The sequence below is a fragment of the Podarcis filfolensis genome (genome assembly GCF_964270895.1).
Source record: "Podarcis filfolensis genome assembly, chromosome: 14".
NCBI classification, from domain to species: Eukaryota; Metazoa; Chordata; class Lepidosauria; order Squamata; family Lacertidae; genus Podarcis; species Podarcis filfolensis.
Window position 1 is genome coordinate 24,392,245 of NC_139616.1, and position 10,529 is coordinate 24,402,773.

Sequence of the window (10,529 nt, forward strand, 5' to 3'; positions counted from 1 at the left end):
ACCTGAGGTACCACTATATCTCTGAGCAATCAGCTTCACTCTGAAGCCTCAGAAGAGGCACAGGGGTTCTTCCCATGCCTGGCTAGTGGGCTGTGTTTGGTTCGCTTGCCATACAGGCCACTTTGGCAACAGACAAAGTCATCTGGCTGAGGACTCTAAATCCAACCGAAACACCATGAAAGTAATGCAACAAAGTGAATTTCAAATTGGTGCCAGCGTCATCTAATCATTGCTTGGAACCAGAGAGAGAACCCTTTTCCATCTAGCTCGGTATTGTCCACAAGGACTGGCAGAGGCTCTCTGGGATTTCAGAAAAGGAGCCTTTCCGGAGATATTGGGGATTGAACCTGGGGCCTTCTGCATGCCAAGCAGGTGCCCTGCCTCCCACAGCTTGTCATAAGGGCACATCTCCTTCGCCACCCCCAAATCGTGCCCTTTACTCTCTGCACACGAAATCTCAAGAGCCGGTTTGCAAATAAATAAAAATAAACAATCTGCTAAGGCAGCTAATGGCCTGTTTGGCCACACCAATTAACTTAATTATTTATTGACTGCCTATTTAAAGATCAGCTAGAAGGCGGAAATCCCCTAGGCGTGGGAGAAATAGCACAGAGTTGCACACAGGCACACCTGCCTTCCAAAGGTGTCTAAAAGCCACAGAAAAGATTCCCACCCACCCACCCTTTCTATGCTCCATGCACTGTCACTAATCTTACTGCACAGTTGTGATGTGCCTTAGAATCATCCAGAAAAGGAGCAGGGATAGGGGTCCCTGGAGACGTAGCAGAAGTCCAAGGTCTGTAGGAGAATCCTGGGGGGTTTTTTCTTTAAAAAGTAATTTGTTTTGTTTTTTAAATGATACAACTACACAATGGAGAGAGAGAAAGATCTTAGATAAGTCACAGTCAGGTTGGTAAGCTGTGGCTGTGCAGATGTTGCTGAACTCCAAGTCCCAGTGGTCCCAGCAAGCATGGCCAATGGTCAGGGATGGTGGGGGGACAGTACAAAACAACTAGAACTGGTCTATATGATGTCCCTATTTTCATCGGAGAAATGATGGAGGGTATGGAATAGGACATCCCCAGGGCTTTCTTTTCAGCTAGAACTTGCCAGAACTCAGTTCCAGAATCTCTCAGGTGGGCACCATTGCCATTATAAGAGAGCAAGGGAGGCGTTCATGGTGAGTTCTGGCACCTCTTTTTCTAAAAAAAACAGCACTGGACATCCCTATTTTCATCAGAGAAATGTTGGAAGGTATGAAAAACTACCTTCTCTTTTGCTCCCTCCCTTAACCTGACCTCATGCAAATCCAGGATTGTCATGAGGCACTGTGAATCCTCTAATGTGGGCTGCGTGATGACAGCCTTACATTTTTATGCATATAGAAAGATATAAGCTTTGGTGGGCAGAAGCTTATGTCATAATCAATGCGTTCATCTAAATAAAATGTACTTTTATTTCCGTTTCAAACAGACAACATTTCTGTACCCAAAACAAGTGGAACTACTGCCATCTGCCATAGCGCTTGTCTCAGGCGTGTTTACACTTATTTTTGCCTAAGCTTTGAGCACTGTTGCGTATCAACAAGAATGCCGTGTTAGTCTTTAAGGTGCTGCAAGACTGCCATTTTTGCTAGCACAGCTACCCCGCCGGGAATCCCTCCCACAGGTCCTCGTAGTCCAATCCTTTGTACGGCAGTCTTCTTTTCCATATAATTCTTGTCCAGTTAGTACTATGCTGAAAATTTCTCTGACATATTTTGGAGGGGGGGGGGAATGAAGGTTAACCATTCTCCATCAATTAATGAGAAAAGGAATTGTATTCAAAAATTCTACCAGTAGATCCCAACACACCTTCTGCTGGGTGTAATTTGGACAGATTGCCTTCAGCCAAGTTCCTGGAAGCAAAGTGCTGTCTAGATAGTTCTGTATGAGGATTCTGTAAGATTTCAAGCAGCGTTGAACACCTGGTGGTGCTAAGAGGCAGATCTGGTGCAAGGGGCAATTGTGAGGCACTATTTCATCTTAAACCAACTTGGAATTTTTCAAAACTGGTAATAAATCCATCTTTAGTGCAGCAGCATCTCTACACTTTGGAACTCCCAGCCTATTGACACCAGGGAGGCACCTTCAATGCACTCTTTCTATCACCTGCTTAAAGCATTTGTGTTCAGGAAAGCCTCTCCAGACACAGAGAAGTTACATATATTTATTTTTTTGCTGCTATTGATTTTTGATTGTCTTCTGGACATTTTTAAACACCTGTTTTTAACTTGTTTAATTGATAATGTAAATGTTTTATTATATATTCTTTGTAAACTACTTAGAGGGCTTTTTTGCAGGGGGCGTGCGTTTAACAAATTTGTTTACATACATACCGTACATATTGGCAGGACAGAAATCTCTATTTTCAAACTGACTTGGGAGCCCCTGTTGGGACCAAAACATAGATTTGGAATAGTTGTAATAGAGGAAAAACAAACCTTTAAATAAAGGGAGAAGGAAAGAAGGAAGGAAAGAAGGAAGGGAGTTGGGGAATCCCATGGATGATGCATTCATTTGGGTACTTTGTGTGTGAGCATGGAGAACCTCCATATTCAAAGGAAGTATATCACTGAATACTTAGGCAGAAATGCAACCTAGGTCTCCTCCGGAGTCTCCTCTCCTGGGCATTTTTGCCTAAGTTGCATTTCAGTTCTCCAAATAGCCTCTTTCTATTCCCAAAGCGCAAAATTAACTCGCTACCCAAACAACAATGCTCTCGTTAAGTTGCTGCGTTCTCCCTCTGTAATGCAAATATGGAGTAAGGAAAAACGTTGGGATGCAGGCCAGAGACAAATTACTGTGCAATTAAATACTTGCTTAATTATATGAACCAGGGCGGCTGGGCTCACTGCTGTGGGAAACGTCAAGAGCAGGGAAGGAGACTGTAAGCAGGCTGGAGCAGCCTCAACAGGCACCACACTGGCCACTGAGGGCACCAGGAAGGGCTGGGAGGAGCTCCTGGTCTGAAACCCTGGAGAGCTGCTGCCAGTCAGCGTCGACAACACTGATCTAGCTGGACCAATAGGTCTGACTTGGTGTAAGGCAACCTAGGATGTTCCTCTGTGCACAGGTGCATCACCTGCAGCAACTGGTATCCCAAGGTACATTGCCTCTGAGCATGGAGTCTCTACTTACCAAGCAAAGCATATTGAGCTTGCCTTCAAGAATCCATCAAGCCAAAATTGATGTACCTTTTTCTAACCCGCTGCCTTCGAGATGTTTTGGACTACAACTCCTATCAGGCCCAGCCATGGGAGGTGTAGTCTAAAATGTCGAGAGGACAATGGGTTAGGAAAGGCTAATCTATCAGCCTACCCGGGGGGGGGGGGCAGCAAATTCAATGAATTAATTCTGAGAATGTGAAGTCCCACGTTTTGTCTTCTTCTGAACAAACAGCATCCAAAATGTTTTGCTGTGGCTTTATAATTTGTTGGAAGCTGCCCAGAGTGGCTGGGGCTAACAGCAACAACAACAACAAATAAAAATAAAAATAAAAAATAAATAAATAATAAATAATTTTTACAATTTAAAAAGAGTATTTTCATCCACTGCCCCCTCAAGCCAATTTGATTCCCAGCCGGCACTGAAAGCCACCAACCCCAAACTTCCCCTTCCCTGCCAGCCCATCTCTCTATAGAAACTTGGTCCCGAAAAAGCCAACCGCATTTTAAGCAGGCCTGTGTGCCTTTGCAAAATGATATTGTGCAAGGAGCTGAATGAAATCTGCATGCAGGTGACCATTCGGGGGAAAACGAGCAAGAGGCATGTGACTGCCAAGACAATGGGAGACCCAAATTCTCAGGGAAAGGGTCCTAAGTCTATTCAGACGCCAACAGCTTCTGGTGTGGGGAGGGGTGGGGTGGGGAGTGAAGAGAAAGGGAGAAAAAGCATCCGCCGGGAACAAAAAAAGCCTTAAAGTCAAGGGAGGAAATTCACAAAAGGAACCTGATACAAACTGCCTAAATTGAGGATTATATAATCCGATTGTCGAGCTAGTGGGAAAAAGCTTCTTTCTTTCACCTCTCCGTTCCCAGAGCTGGTTCTGTCCCTTTCGGGAGCCCCACCACAAAGCAAGCAACGCGCACTGCCATAACAGAAACCAACGGGGCATGTCGCTCTCTTTTCTTTTTCTAAAGTGCTTCTGCAAGTTCTTCAGGGAAAATCCACAACAGAAGAGACCTTGCTATAGTCAGAAAAGTCTGCACTGAGCAGAGAAAAGGTGAATACTATATGTTTGCAATACACACCCAGAGTTTTGCATAGTCTGTTAGAGCAATATGGTTCAGGCTTTCAAGCACGGTGGAGAGGGACCCTCTTAGGGAGAGCAAACATGACAAAAGAATGACAAAAGAGAAAGGGGGGTTGCCAGGTTTTTCACTGGCTCTAGTCCTGTGCTTTTAAGAGAGGCACAGCAAAATTTAGTGGGGTTTCCTCCCTTGTACAGAGGGGAGAGTAATGGGGGAAAGAGAACCTGCTTAATTTCTGTGTGCCAGGGGAACACGCTGGGAACTTTTAGGGGAGGGAAAGGGGTACATGATCTTTTATAGTGTTTCTTCTGAGTGATCACTTCCCCCTGGAAAAGTTTTTTTAAAAATATTTATATTTTATTGAAAAAGTTCAGTGGGCAAAGAAAGTGAAAGACATGAAAAGAAAGAAAGAAAGAAAGAAAGAAAGAAAGAAAGAAAGATGCTTGAAACTGTAATGTAATACGATGTATAGCTCTATGCTATTGTTCCGATTATTAGCAAGTCATTATAATTTTTATAAATGCATTTCTAGTATCATCATATTTATCCAGAAACAAGTTGTGAAAAGCCATCCCCCGAAAGCATTTTTAGAAAACAACGAAAGCCATATTTCCTCAGCTGCCTTTTCCCATCCACTTCTTAAAGGTTTTACATTTTCAGCACATAACGTGGCTTGCCTGATTTTTATCTGAATAATCCTGAGACAAAGGAGATTATGGGCTTCTGCATTAACGACCTCTTGTGCAACAGAGAAAAAAATTGCATGACAAGTGACATCTGCCAAAATTTCTCCGTCGCCTTTTATTGAGATGTGCGCAAGCCTTAAAAACTGCAAGCAAACCAAGCCACAGAGATGCAGAACGCTAAGACAAGATTTTGTTTAGGGGAGAGGGTGGGCAAGGAATATGACTGCGGTCCTATTGAAAGGAAAGTCCCATTGAAATTACTGGGGCTTGCCTCTGATTAAGCAGATGCACAATCAGGCTGTTTGATGGGCTACAATTATGAGGCTTAGAAACTTTTACAGCTGGGCTTTGCTCTCCACACCCCCAAGCTACTGCCCCTCTTTCCATCCTGCTTGAGGAAGACTCCTGTGGCATCCAAAAACTTGCACACCCCTACACGAACAGAAATTTGGATGAGGAAAGACTGTGTACATCTCCAGTGGAATTGGGGGGGGTACAGCAGTGAGATGCTGTGTTTGATGGGTTGCCTGTCTCGATGGGGAAAGTTCTTTCCTATCTGCTTGAAGAATGGAGCCTAGTCAAATCAAGCAAAAAAACCTGCTGTTTTGCAAGCCTTATACTGCACCCCTTGGAAAATGAGAGAAGGGTTTCTTTAAAGGAACTCTAGCTGAATAATGTACAGAACGTGTTAACAATTTACAGACCTGCATTAAGCTAAAGCCACAGCAGAACTTTTCATTAACCAAAACAGCAGCAGGAGCAAAGTTTGAGGGAGCTGCAAATCAGTTTGATCTGGAAAGCGGGGCTCCCATTTGGTCACATTTAACACCCTTTAATAATCCAGAGGCAGCAGAAAAAGAAGCCAAAGAGCTCCTGGACAGTTCATATATGTGTGCAAGGGGGAATGTCAACAAGGGGCAATTCATCTCTGCCCTGAAATCCCCTCTACTATAGGCACACGTCTTCCTATATACATAAAAACATAAGGCTGTTGTCATGCTGCAGTACACATGGCTGCTAATAGGTGGCCACACCACCAGCAGTATGATGGCAGGCAGGCAGGCAAGCAAGCAAGCAGGTAGCAGGTGGTCCAGGTGAGCTGTTTAATAGAGGGATGAGGTCAAAGAGACATTTGGCAATCACATCTCTGAAGTCGCCCCGCCCCCGCCCCCACTAAATGCAACTGCAGCAAAGTTTTAACAGTGGAGAGGAGGTATTTCATTTGAGAATTTGAACATCATTCGTTTGAGAATCATTTGAAAATTTGCTCTTTAATACTCTAAATGCAAGTGCACCAGATATGAGAGCTGAAAGAAAGGACTTCTTCAAGCAGTACACAGTTAACCTACGGAACTCTCTCTGACAGGAGGCAGTGATGGCCAGCAACGCAGATGGCTTTAAAAGACAAATTCATGGAGTAGAAGGCTATTAATTGCTACAAGCCGCAAAGGCTATGCTCTGGCATTGTTCCTGAATATCAGCTGCTGGAAAACTCAGGAGCTCTTGTGCTCATGTCTTGCTTGTGGGTTTCCCACAGGCACCTGGTTGGCCACTGTGAGAACAGAATGCTGGACTAGACGGGCCATTGGCCTGATCCAGCAGTCTCTAAAGAACACACCATTCTCCCTAGTGTCTTCTTCCCAGGGGGTTCCCCAACTCCATTCCCAACTCTGCCCAAAGGGGCAGCGGCTTCCTAGCATGCCTAGATGTAAGCCCCTGATCCTGTACAGTAGGGGGTGCCACCCCTGCTTGCTCCACTCGCTAGTCCCTTTCCCAACCCCATTTCCCCCACAGCTCACCAAAACCTGCCCCCTTTTCACCTGACCGAATCCACCTCTCTTTGCACCTCACCCAGTCCCTCACCCATTTCCCTGCCTGAAGCCCCTCCCCTCCCTGCTTGGCCCAAGCCTCAAGCCCTTTCAAAAGAGGGGGAAAGTGCTTCAGAAAGTAGTTTGCCAGACAGCTGTTTTCATATGAAATCAAGGTTGCAAACTTCTTTCACCACTCCTGCTCCTTTGAGCAACAGTCTGGCATGGTAGAAATTAACACACAATACTGTAGTGGGTTTTTTTCACAGCACAGAGATAGCTTATGGGAGGTGGGGAGCCACTACCTGAACTGTATGTCAGTTGCAGGAATTGTTTAATAATAAGAATCAGTTGCTCTTTACAGTTTGATGGGTCAGTGCATCTGGCTGTTAACCACAAGACTGGTGGTTCGAGCCCACCCAGGGATGGCTCACACCTATGAGCAGGATCCCTGCATTGCAGGGGGTTGGACTAGATGACCCTCAGGTTCCCTTCCCATTCTACAATTCTATGATTGTATGAAATAATCGTTCAACCAAATATTAAGTGACACTTTATTACATTCTCTGGATTTTTAATACAGCTGTTTCAAAACTAATCCAGTTACAGAGCAGGAAAAAAGGAATGGAAGAATGTTCCCTTTTCATCCGTTGGCAAAGCAAATACTTTCCAGGCCGCTCATGCCAGTGAGCCCAGCCGCGTGCTCTATACTGCATGGATTTTGGAACAAAGGTGTCACAAATGACACTCCACTGGCCAGCCACCTGAGGTTTTCAGAAGCAGCCATGGCTACCTTCTGCCCATTCCATCCTGGCCAGAAAGTCTACAGTACTTTAGGAATTGTCTTCCGCAGAAGGTGCCCTCCAGAAATCTTGGACTGCAACTCCCATCAGCCTGAAAACATCACGGAGGGTACCCATCGCACGAAAAGCTGCTCTATTCTGCTTTCCAACTCAACTCAACTAGCAGCTGCAGTAGTTGCAACTCTGGCTCTATGAAAGTCTTGTAGAAAACCAGGGGAAGATTTGGGTTAAGTCGCCAGCCAGCTTGCCTGCACCTGCCGTGTCTCAGGAGCACAGGAATTTGCCTGGTACAGCCCATTGGTCTATCTAGCTTAGCACTGTCCATACTGACCAGCCGGGTTTCAGCCAGGGGACATACCCAGCCCTATCTGAAAGTATCAGGAAAGCAGCTGCCTGGCTACCACCAACCTGCTGCCTTTTCCCTAAGTCTTACAAGTGGCTCATTGCAGCGGTTCTTCAGAGTTACTCGCCTGGGAAGGCTCTTCACTCATCTTTGGTGAGATGTCTCACAGCAGCCCCCGAGACAGTTTTGCCAGGCAGGGGCGAGAAGTTCCCTAGGAAAAGAACTTTTGAGGGACGTGGGGAGGGCGAACACGATCATAACCCTGGACAAAGACTGAATGGGAAAGGGTGGCGGGCGGTGAACACCAATGCCATCTTGCAAACAAGACAGCTGGCTAATTTGGGTGTGATTTTCTCTCCTTGCCAACAGATCCTTTATCTGTTGGACAGCCGGGAAGACCCCGTTCCAAAGCCCGCTTGGAGAGCATGGCGGTCTTTGTTTGTTGATCCCCCACCCCCCGCGCAAATCTCATTGAACGCTGGAAACGTCGCCATGGAAGTACCTGAAACTCCCCTCTCCAGCTCGCATTTTTTGCAAGGCTTTCTTTACACCCCCACCCCAGTATGCAGGACGGGTGTGTGTGTTTTTGGAGGGGGTGGGGGGCACTGTCGAAAAACCAAGGCCATCGCAAAGAGGGCACCATCCGATCTCCAGAGGAAGGTCCGTTTGCGCGGAGCCTTTCCCCGCCGCGCGCGTCCCGCTTCCACGACGCCTCGTAAGCCAGCAAACAAACCCACCCCGCGTGGGGCGCGGGCAGCTCCGGCCACGCCAGCCCGGCGACCAGTCGCAAGAGGCGAGGCGAGGCCGCCCTGGGATTCGGCGCGCGGATTGCACGTGCAAACGCGCACACACCTGTTTGCGCTCGTCACCCTGACGAGCAACGGGACGGCCGGAGCCCCGCGGCGCGCACCCTCCCCCCTCGCCAGGGCCACCACCACCACGTTGCCCATTGTGGACGCGCCAGCGAAGATTGGAGGCTGAGATGGAACCACGCAGCGGCGACCCTGACCTCTTCACGTATACACACAAACCATTATTTGCGCGTTTCTTTTTCCGTGGCCCCAGGCCGAGGGGTCCCGCGCGCCCTGCCCAGCTCCCGCTCTGCGCTCCACCGCGCCCGGTTCTTTGCACCGACCGACTAGCAAGGCTGGAGGGGAGGTAGGAAATACAACCACAAATCCCCATCCCACGAAGAAAAAAGAGCGCCCAGCCACGCCAAGCGCCCTCAGCCCCCCTCCCCGGACCCCTCTCCTGGGTTTGGGTCTTTACCTTCCACGGTCAAGGTCAAGGCAAGAATCGCGAGGCCAAACAGTCCCTCTAGCGCCATGTAAGCCCTTCGGAGCTCCGGGTGTGCGAAAGGGGGCGCCGGGAGGAGGAGGTGGTGGCGGCGAGCGAGCGAGGCAGCAACCCCGGCGGCCGGAGTCTGCTCCGCGGCTCGCCTGTTGGGTCTGGCGCGCGAGGGTTAGACGCGCGCGCGAGCGAAGGGCTGCTGCCGCTGCTGCCTCCCCTCCTCCATCGCCATCTTGTGTGAATGCAAAAAAAAAGGAAAAGAAAAAAAAGGAGAAGAGGTGACTCTGGGAGTTGCAAGGCACACACGCGCAACCACGCGCGCCCGGCCCGAGCCGAGTCCCCCTTTTGGTGCCCGAGGGAGACGCCCCGGGCGCCACCTCCCGCCGGCCGCTCCCCCTGGACTGCCCCTCGCGCGCGCGCGCCCCCTTGGCTTTCTTTTCTAGGCTGCTGAGCCCAGACAGATGGGTCTCTCTCTTTCTCTCTCTCTCCTGGGAAGGGGAAGGGGGTGGTCTCTCTGCCAGCGCAAAACAAGGGGACGGAGAAGGCAAAAGGGAGCCTTGCTTTCCCCCCTGCTTTTGCTGGCCGGGCGAGAGAGGAGGAATGAATCTCTCCCTCTCTCTCTCCTCGCCCCGTCCTTGCTTTCTTTTTGCACCCAGAGATAAAAATCATGCAGGGCATTCAGAAAGGAGAGAGAGAAAAGTTTTTCTCCCTCTCTCAGAGCACTAGAACGCATGAGCTGCATGATGGAAGAGTCGCGACAGGGACAAGAACTTTAGGCAGCGCGTGGTTAACCTCTGGAACTCGCTCCCGCAAGAGGCAAGGGATGGTCATCAACTTGGTAGTCTTAAACAGAGGATTGAACAAATCCATGGAGGACGAAGCTACCAGTGGCTTCTCCCCGCGACGACTGTCGTCTGCCCCCACAGTCAGAGGCAGCCAGCAAGGCTTCAACTCTTAATCTCAGGGTTGTGGGTTTGAGCCCCACACTGAGTGGAGTGAAAGATTCCTGCATTGCAGGGGGTTGGACTAGATGACCCTCGGGGTACCTCCCAACTCTACAGCTCTATGATTCCGAATACCAGTTGCTGGAAGCCACAGGAGGAGAGGAGGCTGTTATGTTTGAGTCCTGCTTGCCAGTTTCCCAGTTAAGCATGAGTTCGCCCACTGTGAGAACAGCATGCTGGACTGGATAGGCCATTGGCCTGATCCAATGGGCTCTTACGTTCTTACATAGCACAGTGATATATGGACCATATAATGGCAGGTCTGGAATGGATCCTAAAGGTCATCTTATTTAACCCTCTGCAA

General features: G+C 48.5%; 1 protein-coding gene across 2 annotated transcripts in view; it reads right to left on the minus strand.

Moving 5' to 3' along the window:
• IGDCC4 (immunoglobulin superfamily DCC subclass member 4) overlaps positions 1-9,661 on the minus strand; it is a 75,666-nt gene extending 66,005 nt beyond the window's left edge. Inside the window, exon 1 of one of the 2 annotated variants that reach the window (XM_083586263.1) lies at positions 9,201-9,661. In XM_083586263.1, the coding sequence (XP_083442389.1) occupies positions 9,201-9,258 (58 nt within the window). In that variant the 5' untranslated portion in view covers positions 9,259-9,661. The remainder of the gene's footprint in view (positions 1-9,200) is intronic. The other variant, XM_083586264.1, reaches the window with a different exon arrangement.
• Between the last annotated feature and the right edge of the window lie 868 nt (positions 9,662-10,529).